This window comes from Crinia signifera, chromosome 4 (genome assembly GCF_055691185.1).
Source record: "Crinia signifera chromosome 4, ASM5569118v1, whole genome shotgun sequence".
NCBI lineage: Eukaryota > Metazoa > Chordata > Amphibia > Anura > Myobatrachidae > Crinia > Crinia signifera.
This window is the reverse complement of record NC_139220.1, coordinates 101,829,878-101,847,523: the sequence shown is the minus strand read 5'-3', so window position 1 is coordinate 101,847,523 and position 17,646 is coordinate 101,829,878. Positions and strand designations below refer to the sequence as shown.

Sequence of the window (17,646 nt, the reverse complement as noted above, 5' to 3'; positions counted from 1 at the left end):
AGTTCTGTGGATATTTAAATTGAGATGAGGGGGTAATCATAAATGAAAGGGGTATGGGAGAGACAAAAAAGTTGGGAACTGCTGTTCTAGAACCTTACCCCTAGAGGAGGAGATAGGGCTCCAGGCAATAGGGCCCACCGGAGGTTTGTGCTGTGCCCCTGTGGACCAGTCCAACCTTGCTCCCAACTCCCCTAATTTTCGAGAGACAGTCCCTATCTTTGGAATTGTCCCGTTGTCCCAGCTGCCGGTAACTTTTTACCACAGTAAGGGTGGGGGGTAGTTGGGAGTCCCCCTGCCACTTGCTGCACTGTTAGGACAATGGGTTTAGTCCCCATGTCTTACTAGTAAATAGATTGCACTTTAACAAGTCAGGCAGACAGAAGAGTGGGATTTTCCAAGCTACTTGCTTTTGGGTCATATGGAAAACCCTACATCAAGTTGCTGCTGATTTAGGCAGCGACAGCGCTGTGCCGCCACTGTTTGTGATCACCTAACAGGTACGGCACCCAAGATTTGGCATTGATGAAAATAAAAATGATCTTTATACCAGCAATAAAGGCTATTAGACCAGTTCATCTGCTGTAGTTGCTATTCTGAGAAAGTAATACCCGGCAAAGTCATTTTGAATATGTAAAATAAGTAAATTCATTAAAATAAAGAAATAATCCTTAAGAAAACAAAAAAAAATTATAAATCAAGACAGCAACACATACATTTCTGCCTTTAATGAATACAGTGTATTATATGTGTGTCTAGTACTCCATATGTACTAATGCCGGGAAGGTTTTCATCCGCAGTCGGTCTAGCTCCATTCGGAGCACAGTAATCTCGTGAACTTGCGCCTTTGCGAGATCTATTAGCTTGCGCCGCTGTACAATGTCCGTGTATCTGTCCCTCGCATTCTTCGCAGAGCTTTGCTCTCGTCCTAAAATAAACATCACAATGAACAAACCAGTAGTCAAATTCTTTTTTAAGCCAATAAAAAAAATGTTTTATCATTTTCTTTCTCATTTAGAAAAATCTGTAAAAATCATAAATGAGCATTTTATTAAAACAACAGATTATCCCTTCCCTTTCCATATGGCTGGCTGGGTTCAAGGGTATTCGGTCACTAGGTCAGCATGCATTAGGTCGATCACTGAAGGTCGACACACACAAAAGGTTGACTTGGCTTTAGGTCAACAGGGTCATTATGTTGACACAAGCATTAGGTCGACATGGGGAAGATTCACATTCAAAAGGTCAATATGGGTGCAGATTTCTGTTGATTTTCTACTCAGTATTTACCCTAGATTCGGAAAGTGAAGGAGCAGCACCGCTTCTATGACATGACAAAGCCACCCTCAAATTCCCAACACTGTGCATGTGGCCCCTGGCAGACTGAACAGTGTTTCCACATCCATGTTACACACACATGAGCAATAAAATTACCAGCTGGCCAGGTGGGCTTTATAAGCCTAAACTCTGTAAGCCCCCCTTCTACCTGGTTAGTCAGGACACGAATGGACACAACCTACTGTATCTGTCTTTGCCTCAGGAACATATGGGGACATATTACTATGGCACAGTATGAGAAGGAGAAACTGCTACATGGCCTGTTCCCTCACTTGTGCAGGAAGGAGTTGGACGCGGGGGCAGTGGCGGTGGTGGGGCATGGGAACACCCAACGTTCCATGGGTCTCACAATGAAAATGCTGGGCGTTCCCATGCAATTGTGGGCGGGCCGCAGAGTGCCGGGGGTGGGCAGTTGACGTCACACAATGTCAGCCGTCCGCCCTGTCTTTGTCCCGAAGCCCCCACAGGTCTAAGTCAGTCTCCACTGACTTACATTATATTTGCGAGCCCAGGATAAATCATTTGATGGTCGGCGACCATCAAAAGATTTCTTCTACTGCGAGACATGCGAGGGGATGTGTTTTTATAACACATCCCCTCGCATGGATGTGAGGGGATACAGCGGTGGGTAAGTCGGGCCCTCTGGGACTTGGCAAGCTGCAATCTTCACAGCTTACGGAGTTAACCAGAATCAGGCCCTTAGTTTGTGACTTGAGTAATATGAGATACCTAGTGGTGGCGCCGGCCCTGTATGCAGTCATTAGATCTACAGGGGGAAATTTACTAATATGAAAAACCGAGTTTTTCGTATTAGTATTTTCCCTACGACTGCATACGACTGTTTCAGTCGTATGCAAAGTCGTGTTCCGGGGGGTCATTTACAAAGCAGTCAGATACGACTGCTTTGTAACCCACCGATGTCGTAGGAATTCGTATTAGCGGCCGTATATACGGCTGCTAATACAAATTATTTGTAGCAGCCTGCACGGATCAGTCAGATCCGTGCAGGCTGCAAGGTGTAAAAAAAAATGGATTCTGATTTACTAAGCAGCCGTACTGATAATACGGCTGCTTAGTGGTGTAAAACAGGCATACAAATACGACAGGAAAATAGAACACCATTTTCCTGTTCTATTTGCTTTAAGCCTGCACGGATCAGTCAGATCCGTGCAGGCTTCAGTGTAAAAAAATAGAAAAATTAAATAAATAAAAAAAAAAAACGGCGTGGGGTCCCCCCCACAGCCAAAACCAGCACCATGCTGACGGAGCCTGGAGCCGGTAATTAAAAATCAGGGAACCCGACAAATAGGGGTTCCCCGATTTTTAACAACCAGCCCCAGGCTCCAGGGCTGGTTCCCAAAATACGGGGGACAAAATGACTAGGGGTCCCCCGTATTTCAAGAACCAGTCCCAGGCACAACCAGCCAGCAGGGTAATGTCACAGCCGGGGGACACTTATTATATAAGGTCCCGCGGCCAAAACATTAACCCTACCGACCAGTCAGCCTGGCCAGGGGCCCTGGGGGAGTGGGACCCCCCCAATGAAGGGGTCCCCCCCTCCAGGACTTACCTGACCAGGCTGAAGCCTGGTACTGTCCCCGATGCCCCTGGGCGGTGGGCATCGGGCTGATTATGGTGTAAAAAATAGATTAAACTATTGTTTTTTACTGTGGCACTAAAAGTGCCAGCAAGCCTCCCCAGCAAGCTGGGACTTGGAGAACCACAAGTCCCAGCCTGCTGGGCATTAAAGGGCCCGCTGGCACTTGTAGTTCCACAGTTAAAAAAATAGTACACAAAACACACTGACACACTTTTAAAATAAAACTTTAATACATACAAAGCCCACACATACTAATACTTACCTATCTTCTTTCCGTAGGTAGCCCTGGTCCTGTGTCGTCGTCTTCTGGTCCTGTGTCGTCTTCTGCCTCCATGTCGACCGTCGCTGTCGCCGTCCGGATCCGACGAAATCCATTTGGGAAGCTGTGGAAGGAAACCATACTCACCTGTCCCAGCGCGACGTAGTCCAGGTAAGTGTCTTGGCAAAAAAACAAACCGAACACCCCGAAACCAGCCGGACAGGGAGACGCACGGTACTCTGTGTACATCGTGCGGCTCCGCCTCCCGAATGCCGCTATTGGCCGCCTTGCGGCCTAGCGGCCAATCAGGAGCCGCTAGGCCGCAAGGCGGCCAATAGCGGCATTCGGGAGGCGGAGCCGCACGATGTAAACAAACACCGTGCGACTCTCTGCTGTCCGGCTGGTTTCGGGGTGTTCGGTTTGTTTTTTTGCCAAGACACTTACCTGGACTACGTCGCGCTGGGACAGGTGAGTATGGTTTCCTTCCACAGCTTCCCAAATGGATTTCGTCGGATCCGGACGGCGACGGTCGACATGGAGGCAGAAGACGACACAGGACCAGAAGACGACGACACAGGACCAGGGCTACCTACGGGAAGAAGATAGGTAAGTATTAGTATGTGTGGGCTTTGTATGTATTAAAGTTTTATTTTAAAAGTGTGTCAGTGTGTTTTGTGTACTATTTTTTTAACTGTGGAACTACAAGTGCCAGCGGGCCCTTTAATGCCCAGCAGGCTGGGACTTGTGGTTCTCCAAGTCCCAGCTTGCTGGGGAGGCTTGCTGGCACTTTTAGTGCCACAGTAAAAAACAATAGTTTAATCTATTTTTTACACCATAATCAGCCCGATGCCCACCGCCCAGGGGCATCGGGGACAGTACCAGGCTTCAGCCTGGTCAGGTAAGTCCTGGAGGGGGGGGACCCCTTCATTGTCGGGGTCCCCACTCCCCCAGGGCCCCTGGCCAGGCTGACTGGTCGGTAGGGTTAATGTTTTGGCCGCAGGACCTTACAGTATATAATAAGTGTCCCCCGGCTGTGACATTACCCTGCTGGCTGGTTGTGCCTGGGACTGGTTCTTGAAATACGGGGGACCCCTAGTCATTTTGTCCCCCGTATTTTGGGAACCAGCCCCGGACCTGGAGCCTGGGGCTGGTTGTTAAAAATCGGGGAACCCCTATTTGTCGGGTTCCCTGATTTTTAATTACCGGCCCCGGCTCCTTCAGCCTGGTGCTGGTTTCGGCTGTGGGGGGGACCCCACGCCGTTTTTTTTTTTTATTTATTTAATTTTTCTATTTTTTTACACTGAAGCCTGCACGGATCTGACTGATCCGTGCAGGCTTAAAGCAAATAGAACAGGAAAATGGTGTTCTATTTTCCTGTCGTATTTGTATGCCTGTTTTACACCACTAAGCAGCCGTATTATCAGTACGGCTGCTTAGTAAATCAGAAACCACCATTCTTTTGAATGGTGATTTCTGTCGTATCCTATCGATGGTGTAGACATTCGTATTTGTAAATACAAATACGAATGTTCCATCTTTAGGACTACGAAATGTTGTATTTTTGGGATTGTAAATCCCGAAAATACAAATTCGTAAAAAAAAGGTGTATTTCTCCCTACGAATACACCTTTTTTCTACGAATCCATTTTGGTAAATGTCCCCCACAGTGTCTAGGTCCACCACTATTGGTCGACATGCTCAATTGGGTGATAGTCAAAATTTTGACATGGTCACAAGGTCAACATGGTCGTAAGTCAAAATGTCAACATGGTCAAAAAATATACTCGCAGGCTAACTGGCTCCCAACAAATTAACCCTAGAATGTCTGTGTGTGTGCGTGTACATGTGGTAGGGAATATAGATTGTAAGCTCCACTGGGGCAGGGACTGATGTGAATGTTCAACTATTCTCTGTACAGCGCTGCGGAATATGTGTGCACTATATAAGAAACTGATAACAAGTAATAAATACATTTTGACTACATTGACCTTTTGAGCCTGTCAATCTTTTGACTTTCGACCAATAGTAGTTGACCTTATGACTGTAGACCTAGACATTGTAGATCTAATATACCATAAGCATTAAGAATACAGTTATATCTTGCAGGTTACTTAGTAATGTACAACTTACCAACTGCATCATAGATATGTTTTCTTTCAGAGAAAGAGACAAGTGTTTCCTGCAGGTCACTGTCTAGTTGTTCATTTGCCTCTTTCTTTATGTTAATTTGTTTCCCCAAATCCTTCATCATTTTTCTTAAGCGCTTGATATTTTTCTCATGTTGCTGCAATATAGGAGACAATGAATGCAAGATACCATACCTCCGAACTTTGGAGGAGTCGGATGCGGGACGCAGCTGCTGTGCGCCGCAGGCGTGCCGAAAATTTCGGGGTGTGGCCTAATTTGGGGCGTGGCCTATACTCGCGGCTCTCCCGCGAGGCCACGCCCCCATTTTGACGCTATGGGGACATGACCCAGAGGCTCTGTGAGCCTCTAGCCATGCCCCCAGCCCCCTGGCTACGGGAATAGACGCTGTGCGCATGCGCACAGCGTTTATTCCCCGCTGCTTAGCAGCCGACAGGGGGGACTCCCAACAGCCCCCCCTCACCGCGGGACACTGCCGGCCGCGGGTGGGACAGCGGGACGGGCCCTGATAATCGGGACTGTCCCACTGAAATCGGGACTGTTGGGAGGTATGAGATACAATACACATAACAACTGTTTTTAAAAACCTTCACTGATAGAGATCTTCATCCTAAAGCCCCATAAACATGGTCAGATATTGCCTAATGGCCAATTTTGACTAAGCAATTTTGACTAGATGCGTTGGAGATTTTGACTAGATTAGACTAATAGACTAATTATAGTCTATGATCTAGTCAAAATTGGACAGTCAATCTCTATGGGAGGAGATACTGACTAGCAGCGGTATCTAGCATGAGCAAACTGGGAGATTTTGGCTAACCTTCTGGGAGATTTTGACTATCTAGTCAAAATCTCCTGCCAAAATCCCATCATGTGTACACCCATTTAGTGCAGTAAAACTTGTTCTCCTCAACCAACAGATTTTTATCTTTGTTGTCCCATTCACCCCTTTATTTTCTTGTTGGCCATAGAAAAGATCAGGCTCACAGATGGCAGTCAGGTCTCGTCATCAGCATCTTTGAGACCTCGCTGATTCAGATGGTATTTGAGGAAATACCCTGAAGCATGTCACTCAGCCAAAAAGCCAGGTCGCCCTGTGTGTGTGTGTGTGTGTGTGTGTGTATGGGGCTTCACAGTTCAGATGTGTATATAATCCTGGCCCTGCTCAAAACATCATCAGTACAGTAGACTGTTTTACATGGTTTTTAGTAATTTGTAAGAACGAGCCCTGAATCTGCAGCAGACCCCATACATTTTGAGCTGCACCATGCTGTCAGTGAGTAATATCAGCTTACGGTATATATCATCATTAGTCATTTAATACAGTGTACTTAACATACTTTTTCTTGAATGCTGATGGTGTCTTCAAGGACCAGTATCTGATTGGACACACGCTTATCGTAATTTGATTCATTCAAAAACTGTGCAAACACAAAGTAACAGTTATGGGATGACTGAATGAATGAAGATTATCAAATAAGAAATTGTAATGTAATTTCCTGGGTCACTGTATGACATTAGGAACCGTTATACAAATCATGATAGTTCTTGATACCAGTGGCAAAGCCCCCTTCCCCCTGCAAATTAGGACACCTGTTATATTAATAGCATTCTAAGCTATTCTACAACACGCTTTATTCTAACATGTCTAACATATTTTGAAATGTTTTAAAGAGCTGCGCTATGGGGCCGATTCATACCCATTTGTTCAGGTCCAAATTCGGGCCGTATCCGATGGTTAGGAGTTTGCGCCCAACCATTCACTTTGGACAGGGAGGGCAGGGGGAGGCAGAAGTGGAACGCCCAGTGTTTTATAAAAACGCTGGGTGTTCCCCTGGAGGTGCAGGCGGGTCGATGCCTACATGTGGCGGACGGCTGACATCATGTGACGTCAGCACCCGGCCGTTTCCGTACATTTCCGTCCAGGATAAAAGTATAGACTTACTTTTATCCACCAACGGCGAAAAAAAAAATGTGATGGTCAGCGACCATCGAATGATATTTTTGTCCGGATGGCAGCATGCAAGAAGATGCAACGGGCTGTTTGCGTACACATCACCTCGCATGCTAGCAAGGCATTCAGTGGGGTGGTGCTTACCTGTTCACTAGGTTGCGAGTATATGCAGCCTGGCAAACAGGTCTGAATCAGGCCCAATGTCTGTTCCTTTATAACAGTGCTATAAATGAAAAAAAGTGTTGTTGCCTGTAGCAACCAACTAGATTTCTCTATTACATCCTAGAAAATGATAGACAGAATCTGAATGGTTGCTATGGGCAACATCACCTCTTTTCATTTTTTTAGAAGTTTAGTAAATTTGGTGTCCACCCCTTTGATGCTCTCATTAAATTAAAACCGCTGGGATTCACAGGGCTAGAAAATGAAATATATGTCCAAAACTCTGATTTATAAGGCACACTTTTTTACTGATTTCCATTGGTGGATTTACAAGCGGTTTTAAAAACCTCCCATTCATTAAAAGTATATTTGCTACATGTAAAAAGTGTCACTGAAATGAAAGGGCACATTGCAGGGGCAACAGAACCAGAAGATGTGTCATTTCTCCATCTGTTTCCATGGGCCTGGTGTCCCCAGCCACCATCACAATGGATTTTCATCACATCAATAGCGCGAAGCACATATTTAATTAAGTGGTTAATTCATTGGCTAAAACTTTGTGCCTATTCTGAAAACTGAACTCTCCCACTGCAATTTTAAAAAAATTAATCAGTAATAAAATGTAATTGCACATAATTAACATTCATTTGCTAACATACAATAAATAATTTAAGAACTAAGGCAATTAGTTAATAGCCTGCTAGTTGCAATTCTGTAAAAAAAAATTGCCTGTACTATACACTTAAAGCTGTAGCAAAATAAAAGGGCAAAACCATCCTGGTTGTGCCTTTTTCATTAATACCCTCTGAATTTTTGTTATAAATTGCCAGAATACTGCCAGTTCTGGCAACTCAGAGGCCAAAACTCTATTGATGTGGACAAAAAAGTTAGTACTGGTGCACTGTGGGAAAATAGGAACACAAAAATAACCATTTCTTAAAGACCATCCATTATTTGGAAAACATCTGGTATAGGAAATGGCAAAGTGGGAAGATGATAGTGGAGTTGGAAAAGGTATGGATCATAGGGTCAACAGTGTCTAGGTCGAGAGTCAATACCAAAAGATCAACGTGCACAAGGTCGACACTGGAAAAAGGTAGACACAGAAAAGGTTAACATAAGTGTTTCATAATTTTTGGTGTCCATGTCGACACCTGCTTACATGGACTATCACTTAGGGCAGTATTCAATGCTCCCGATTCACCATTTTTTTGGGGGGGGGCGAATCGGGCTGGTTTTTTTTTGGGCGAATCACTAAAAATCTGATTCACCCTATTCAATGTTCACTGTTTGCCGAAAGCGAACAGCAAATGCCGGACAGTTCTCCGTTTCATGCTCGCTGCAAGTCGCTGGTGTATTTCAATGGGGTTTTCACTGTGATTCGCCGAGAGTGTATTCAATGCTAGGATGGAGAACTGCTTTCAGCATGATTTTCGCCATGATTCACCATTTTGCATTTGACATCTTTTTAAGGTGAACTGGAAAGTGATCTTTAAAATAAAGAGTTTTTTGAATGGAATATATATTTATATTAGATATTCACTGCACCGGTCCCGCTCATTACATATGCACGAGCGGGACCAGTGCAGCGGCTCCATCCACCGCGTTCCCTGCCAGCTCTCCTGGGGGGCAGCTTCTGCTGCCTGTGTCCCCTGGAGCCCTCCTTCTCCTCCACACATTCCGGCGCAGGCAGGGAGGCTTTCATCTCCCTGCCTTCTGCCGTCCCCCGGCTCCCTGCTGCAGTTAAAAATGCCATCCGGGGCAGCGAGCCCCTGAAGTGTTGAATAGGGTGACAGGGAGGGCAGGCTGCGAATGACTCTCGACCTAGATACCTATGACTTACCATCCGGATCCCGGTTGCACTATAGGAAAATGAGTCTTTTCTATATTGCTTAATATGAAGTGAAGTTTGAGAAGCGGATGGGAGGGAGGTCACACAGGATTGGTTACAGTACACAAAGCAGGAGATTATAAGAAAGTGGATTCATTAATATCTATAAAGGGGAGCAACCTGGCAATGTTTTAGAAACATGTTGAACTTGGAGTAGTATTGGGTTATCAAATAATTAGTGAAATTGCAGAGAGCTAGTTTGCAGCAGGAAAAGTCAAGAAGCAAAGAGGTCAGGGAGCTGTGGGGAGGAGTGGTAGACTTGGGCGCCATAAGTGGTGTAGATTCTGGACACTGCAGGAGTGTAGTACAGAAAACAGGAGGCGAGAGGTGAGAACCTAGCTGAGTATGCATTCTTGTGGCACTCTGAGATGTAAGAGAGTGGTAAGAGTGGAGGAGGAGCTGGAGGAAAGGGGAACAATTTATAGATGCAGAAAGAGATCCAGGAGAGAACAGAGCCAGGAATGTAAATGCAGTGAAGTGTTTGCAGAAGAGGTATAGCTCATTTGGATTACCTGATCCAAGTATGTACACTAAATGTTGTGCTCTTAATAAAAACAAATATTAATAAAATATCATACTATCTGCATTTCTTTTGTGACACGAAGCATCATAATGTCCTTGGATTTCTTTTTCAGATCTTCCATCTCCATTTGTATTTTCTTATGTTCCCACTGAAGTTGGAAGATTCCTTTGCGGAAATCTTTGCTTTCCACCATGGTTGCAATTTTCTGTTCTCCCAGCCCCTGCACATGGAGGTAGAGCAACACAGAGCATATGTGACATAGGCATCCATACCTGTAGCATATTTCTGCAAGCCGGTGAATATATTTACTATGCTGTTATTTCAAAGCCACCTCCTCCTCAGCAGCGGTGTCGCTGGATTTACAGGGGTAATTATATTCCAGACAATGGAGTCATTGGAGTATTTTTTTATATTGATAATAGCACCTGTGTCCCAATCCATACCAAAAGTATAATGTGTGCAGACTTTGTGTGCAGACTAATTTTAAGAGGGTGATTCAAATGTTTTTTTTTTTTTTTTGGGGGGGGGGGGGGTGCACCCAAAGTAATGGGCATGTATCAGAGCAATTCAATTGTTACTCTGACAGGGCATCCATTACTTTATACGTGTTCAAATAGTGTATAAAATCCTGGCTAGGGCACCCAACTCTGAGGCACCTAAACCACAGACTTTAATTCTTACCACCTAATGGGCATCTAAACGGAGTAAAAATGTAATGGCTCTATTTTATGCCCCCTACTGGTAGCCACGTGGGAAAACAATTGAATCACCCAATAAAAATGATACAAATAAAAGGTGACTGTTCTGTGTACTATTGAGTACCATTGGAAAATAAGATCACTGCTATTACCTAACTCACAGTACAAAACTGTGAACCCTTTGTGTCATAAGCAGTATTTCATATGAATTGTTGTTTACCCGTATAGTGTTATTTAAGTCTTCTATCACACTTCTATGGAGAAGTACTGCATCTGTATAATTAGGGATTAAATCCACGCTCTCTACTTCCACCTGCCCTTGTTTAAGTATGAACTGAACAGTCAAATCCAGCTGAAACTTCATTTTCTCATTCCGCAATCTAAAACAATAAAAGATTCCAAAAGACGTATAAAAATAGCTAATATTACAAACAATAAAAACTTGATGTCTTGGCAAATCATTTCTTATTAGAGTGGGTTGTGCAATGAAAGTAGCAGGATGTAAAAGATAGATAATATGTGTCACATAACAGAGTCATGCCAAATATACAAGTGCAGAAATATAGTGCTTGAAGAGAGAAGTGCAAAGCAGGGTACACACTGGAGCGATGTCCAGTTCCAACGTCCCCAACCATGTTAATGAAGGATGAGCGTACACTGTCCCGTCCTTCATTAACATGCATGGCGTTGCTAGTGATGTCGCTACGTTTGAAATGCAACACATCAAAGCTAGAAACAACAGTGAGCATACATATGGCACATACACACCGAGCGCTATGCCGGTCTGATTCATCCGACCAGGCGGCATCTAAGACTATCTACGGTACATGTGACTTTCAGTAGTATAAACATCAGCAAGGGAATCTGACAAATAAGTGGCATCTGGTTTTACAAAAATTGTTATGTATAAACAAAATGAATATGTTAATTACATATTGAGTTCTTGAATAATATTTTCGATGTCCTGTCGTGTTCTCTCATCTTCTTCTATCCTCATATTTAGAAAGTCCTGCATTTCCGCCAGGACAAGGGCCTTACGCTTCACCTAAACAGGCAGAAATTTTGATGGACACAATATATCATCTATATAACATCTAAACTTTGATCATTTAGAAAACAAAAACATTGATGTCAATTTAGACCCTGTATTATAGAAATTCTGAGCTAATATTAACAAAATATGTTTTTCACCAATTTCCCTTTCAACAACAGGGACCTGGGGGATTATGTAAAAGGTTCCGAGATGACTAAACCAGTGAGATTTCAGCAGATCACTGCTATATATATAGCGCCAATCCTATATAATATAAGGATAACACTGCTCATCACCCCATTCAGTGGGGCGAGGGGATTCAACGCGCCTTTTTCCGCATTTAGCACAGGTTTTACACAAAAGGCTTGCTTTTTATCATTATCATCATGCATATAACAGCCATTTAACACATTTTAAGTGCCTAAAATATTTATATTATGCCATCTGATATACTTTTACACTGTTATGCTATGTTACATTAACATTTACAGGCTGATTTCCTTACTTTCACTTGCACTCTTTAATGGTTATTACATCTCAGATCACCATTTTAGAGATTTTCTAATGGGATAGGCTGAAAAACAGCCTATCCCTTATGTCATGCCTGTGATAAGCTTTTACTTTACCTGTGATTGTGGATTACGTTCTCTCAGCTAACTGGATACCCCCCCCCCCCCCAGGACTGATTCATTGTTTATATTAATGTATAGATGCGGGCCGTGGGGTTAGGGGGCGGTGCCTCGGATGTAAGAGGCATGGCACTCCCCAAGCAGCTGGGCAGCCCCTGGCTCCTCTCTCTGGCCTGATTGATGCCACGTGACATCTATTCACTGAGGGGTAGATGTATGAAGCGGTGATAAGGAAGGAGAAGTGATAAAGTACCAGGCACTTTATCACTTCTTCCTTATCACTGCTTCATACATCTACCCCTGAGTACCAGGACCGTGTCTAATTAACAGGACTGTTCTGCTGTAATCAGGACATTGGGATGTATGCAATGGCCAGATGTGCCCATTTAATAAGCCTGATTCCTGCTTGTGGTTGTGAGAGAGAGACAGACATGTATTTGTTGCATACTTGCTGTTCATACTCCATCTTTGACCTTCTTGCCAGGCAGAAACGCTCCCACACTGGCAGGTCCAGTCCTTCTGGCATATGTTCTGGAGTATCTAATTCATCCATAGCTTTCATTAGCTGTACAATGGAGTCATTATACGCTGAAGACGATCCTGGACGATCACCAAATGGTGCCTCATTTTCTGTCTGAGTCCTAAGGCGTTGAACTCTAAAATGTAGAACAGGTGAAGTACAATATAGCTGGTTAAAATTTTGTGTGGTATAAATTACAGACAAAGTTGCGGTTGACATGCACAAGGTCGACATTGACAAAAGATTGACATGGAATAGGTCTACACATAAAAAGCTCGACATGTTTTTTCATGATTTTCTTTTTGTGCCAATGTGGACACCTGAGCATGTGGACTAACATTAGAGCACCGCGCACCCTTGCATGGCTTGCTTCACTGTATATTTTTGGACCAGATTCTTCGCTGCACTGCCGCTGGGCACGGCACACTTTACGGTTACCAATCAAATTCGACATGGATGTAAAGTATAAAAAATATATTTAAAAAATCCCCCTCACTCACGTCAACCTTTTCATGTGTCAACACTTTCCATGTTGACCTTTTGGTGTCAGACCGGGAGCGACATATTATAATCTTGTAAAAACATAATAGCAATGCGTTGATAACATTTTAGCATTGCTTTGTATTTTAACATGCAGTAGTATAGATGTCTATGGCTTCTAAATACAACGTATGTGTAATTAGCATCTTCATTTATACACATATTCCCTATTTATACACCTATTCCTGTATTTTAGCCATAGTATCATAGTCTCCAGGTATCAAACATAGGGGCAGATGTATTAAGCCTTAACAAGAGATACATGCAAGAGATAAACGTCCAGCCAATCAGCTCCTTTTGACTTTTTTCAAACACAGCCTGTAACATGGCAGTTAGCAGGTGATTGGCTGGGCGTTTATCTCTCTTTATCACCCTGCACTTTATCACTTGTTAAGGCTTAATACATCTGCCAAAACTTGGATAGAGAAAAAGAAGGGAGAGATAAAGTCTGTAATATGGCACTTAGGAGTTGATTGGCTGGTACTTTAGTTCTCACCAAGACTTAGTACATCTCCCCCATAGTGTTATGGGGCAAAGGGGGGTATTCAATCTTCGGGTCATGGCAGACGAGCTTGCTCGCCTGCCGTGACCCAGTCCCGTTCTCGGTCAGCTCGACCGAGAACATGCAGGCGGGATTCAATGTCCCGCCTGCAGCGGGACGAGAAGGGGGCATGGCCGCGAGTTGCGGCCGGGAAGTGACGAGATGCAGCCGGCAGCTCGTCACTTCCCGGCTGTTCTCGGCAGAACGAGCCCGACAGCTAGAGATGTCGGGCTCGTTCTGCCAGGAAACCCTGTTCAATGCTGTCGGGGAAGACAGCATTGAATAGGGCCCGTCGAGCATCTCCCCCACGGGAGATGCTCGACGGCGATTGAATATCCCCCTAAGACTTCATGTGTCGGACATACCTACATACTGTTTGTGTGCAGACATTTCCCCCCAAAAGAAAATGTCCTAAGGCAATACTACCTTGGTCTTCGTTTGTATAGTTTATAAAGTTGGTCCACATAGTGAGCCGGGATGTCAGAGAACTCTTTCTTAAATCCTCGATCTACCAACTACAACCGAAGAAATTTAATTATATGAATATAGTGATCAGCATAAATATAATTTTTCAGTGGTAAAATGCTTGTGGTCATGACCTTATCTTCTGCCACAAGGTCATCATAGGACTCCCTGAATGCATCCACCTCAGCTTTGAAAGTCATTACTAGTTTAGAGGTTTCATTCTGTAATAAAATAATATATTAGAAAATAGTCTTTTTTTTTAACATAAAGGTGTTTTAAGGAGAGCGATTTGTTTGGCTGATGGACATTCTTATTGGACAAACCACTTGTCCATTTCCAACTGATTCCAACTTTCCATCTATTACAGTACATGCAGCTCCTCCCTGATCCCGAGAGTCAGGGCCACTGAAAGGTATGCCGGGCCCCGGTAAAATTTTTGGAGCGTGGCCTAATTGCGGGAGGCGTAGTCACCTACTGCAATTAGGCCACTCCTCCAAAAATTTTAGGGGGATGGGGTGAAAAAGAACTCTAAAGTCAAGGGGGGAGTGTTATTGTCATCGCCCTTCCCCCCCTCAGCAGCAGCAGCACACTTACAGCATGTGCTGTGTAGACAGCAGGCTCAGCATGAGCTCTCATGCTATCGGTGAGACACTCATGCTGATCCAGCTGTCAGCAGCCCGGCTGCCCTCCCCTCCCCCGCTAACAGAACACTGCAACCTGCGGGCCGCACAGCGGGACAGTGTCCAATTAGCGTGAATGTCCTGCTGTAAATGGAACAGTTGGGAGGTATGATACTGTATTTTAAAGAAACCAGTATAGTTTCTGTAGCTAGAACAGGTCAGCATTTAATACAAATGTAGATATTTCTCTCACCTTGTCTTTGCGTTTTGTGCCCAGCATATGGTTTAGTTGCGCAGCTCTGGTATTTATCTCATCTTCAATGAGAACAGAGAGTAGAAGGTTGCTTATTTTCATTTCCTCCTGTCCGGTATAAAGTGTAGATCAGTCTGTGTTGTGCCATCAATTAATTGTGTAACCCACATAACTCAGCTGTAACATAGTTGCTAATGCTGTATGCAGCTGCAAACCAGCGAGGATTCTAATTGATTTTATTTCTCTATGAAAAATTGCTGTAACATATCTAATGTATTTCTCCATCGGAGAAAGAATCACAACTCAACACATTGCTCTTTATCGCTTTAAAATTTAGTGTACAGTGAATACATGTCCCCCAGAGAGGGATGGCTATATTTACTAAAGGTCAATTTGGTCAACTTCAACCAATTAAAATCGATCTTCAGCAATGTTGGGCTGCCAGAGCTAAAATACACATTTAGTAATATTTAAAAATGAATGTAAAAACGCATCTCAGCGGTTACCTGGTAAATGACCATTTCGGTTTTCACCTTCTTTTCAAATAATCTTATCAAGATGTCATCAAAACCTTGTGTGCTTTCCATTATTGAGGTTTGAATCTTTTTCATTTCTGCTTCTAGTATCTAAAGGTAATTAAAAAGTAATTAGTGAGCAAGAATATTCGTTATTTTAAATACAAATACAAAACACAAAGCTGCCTTGCGTTTTATAGGTGAGCAGGGCTAAGAACAGGATTGCCCAGTCAAACTAAAATCCTTAAAATATCTATAGATTTTATCTGCATATCTATAGCTTGCATCAGACTTCATACCATTTCCCTACATCTCCCTAAATTCTCCTTACATGCTCATTAGACCTCTGTACATGTTATATGACCTTCAGTCCATCCCACATTCTACCAGACCTACCCACATGCCCTAGACCTCTGCAGAGGCCTCTTACATGCCCATTAGACCAGCACACATGCTTCCCAGACTTCCTCACAAGCCATTTATATGCCTATAACACCTCCCTACGTGCAACAGAGCTTCCTCCCAGGCTCGCAGATCCCGCCATAAGACCACCCTAAATGTTCTTTGCATGCTTATCCTTCCTCCCTCATATGTCTCACAGAACTCCCTCATGGCATTACCAGTTTCATTGCTCCCTCGCTATTTTGATTTACATAAACCATTAATATAGTTTAACAGTGCAGTTTCTTAATAGAAAAATAAAAAAAGCAGATACTAATGAAGGGAATGCATGTTTTGGCCCCACATAAAGGACACATAAAATATATATTTTTCCAAGTATCCCAAAATATACATAATATTTATATAAAGTATAGAACAGTAGGGAGCTAGTAAACTAATATAGACATAAGCCAAAAATGAATTCACTAGTTTCAGGTAAGTTATTTAAATTTGAAAACCAGAAAACTTAGTAACAAAGAACAATAATAACAATAAACATTTTAGTCATGTACACACACTTTAGGCAAGTACATCTTATTCAGGCATGTACACACACTTTAAACATGTACACCTTTTTTAGGCATGTACACACTATTCAGGCATGTACACACACTTTAAGCATGTACACCTTTTTCAGGCATGTACACACTATTCAGGCATGCACACACACTTTAGGCATGCATACCTCCCAACTTTGAGAGCTTAGCAGGCGGGACGCTGCTGCTGCGTGCCGTAGGCGCGCCAAAATTTTCGGGGGAGTGTCCTAATTCGGGGGTGTGGCCTATACTCACGGGTCTCCTGTGAGGCCACGCCCCCATTTTGACACTATGGGGGCATGACCCAGAGGCTCTGTGAGCCTCTAGCCATGCCCCCAGCCGCATGCGCACAGCGTTTATTCCCCGCTGCTTAGCAGCTGACAGGGGGGGGACCCCCAACAGCCCCCCCACACTGCGGGACACTGCCGCCCGTGGGTGGGACAGCGGGACAGGCCCTGATAATCGGGACTGTCCCGCTAAAATCGGGACTGTTGGGAGGTATGTTGTACACCTTATTCAAGCATTTACACACACTTCAGGCATGTACACCTTATTCAAGCATTTACACACACTTTAGGCATGTACACCTTATTCAGAAATGTACACACACTTTAGGCATGTACACCTTATTCAAGCATTTACACACACTTTAGGCATGTACACCTTATTCAGAAATGTACACACACTTTAGGCATGTACACCTTATTCAAGCATTTACACACACACTTCAGGCATGTACACCTTATTCAAGCATTTACACACACTTTAGGCATGTACACCTTATTCAGGCATGTACACACACTTCAGGCATGTACACCTTATTCAGGCATGTACACACACTTTAGGCATGTACACCTTATTCAGGCATGTACACACACTTTAGGCATGTACACCTTATTCAAGCATTTACACACACACTTCAGGCATGTTCACACACTTTAGGCATGTACATATTATTTAGCCATGTACATGCACTTTAGGCATGT

The 17,646-nt window shown here is 43.7% G+C and overlaps 1 protein-coding gene across 2 annotated transcripts in view; it reads right to left on the bottom strand.

Moving 5' to 3' along the window:
* Positions 1-706: 706 nt before the first annotated feature.
* CFAP43 (cilia and flagella associated protein 43) overlaps positions 707-17,646 on the bottom strand; it is a 73,115-nt gene continuing 56,175 nt past the window's right edge. For both annotated transcript variants that reach the window (XM_083182057.1, XM_083182059.1), the window contains 11 exons: positions 15,675-15,794; positions 15,169-15,276; positions 14,430-14,516; positions 14,257-14,345; positions 12,678-12,885; positions 11,500-11,612; positions 10,788-10,947; positions 9,925-10,089; positions 6,680-6,760; positions 5,325-5,478; positions 707-925 (listed from right to left, as the gene is read on the bottom strand). In XM_083182057.1, the coding sequence (XP_083038183.1) occupies positions 753-925; positions 5,325-5,478; positions 6,680-6,760; positions 9,925-10,089; positions 10,788-10,947; positions 11,500-11,612; positions 12,678-12,885; positions 14,257-14,345; positions 14,430-14,516; positions 15,169-15,276; positions 15,675-15,794 (1,458 nt within the window). In that variant the 3' untranslated portion in view covers positions 707-752. The remainder of the gene's footprint in view (positions 926-5,324; positions 5,479-6,679; positions 6,761-9,924; positions 10,090-10,787; positions 10,948-11,499; positions 11,613-12,677; positions 12,886-14,256; positions 14,346-14,429; positions 14,517-15,168; positions 15,277-15,674; positions 15,795-17,646) is intronic.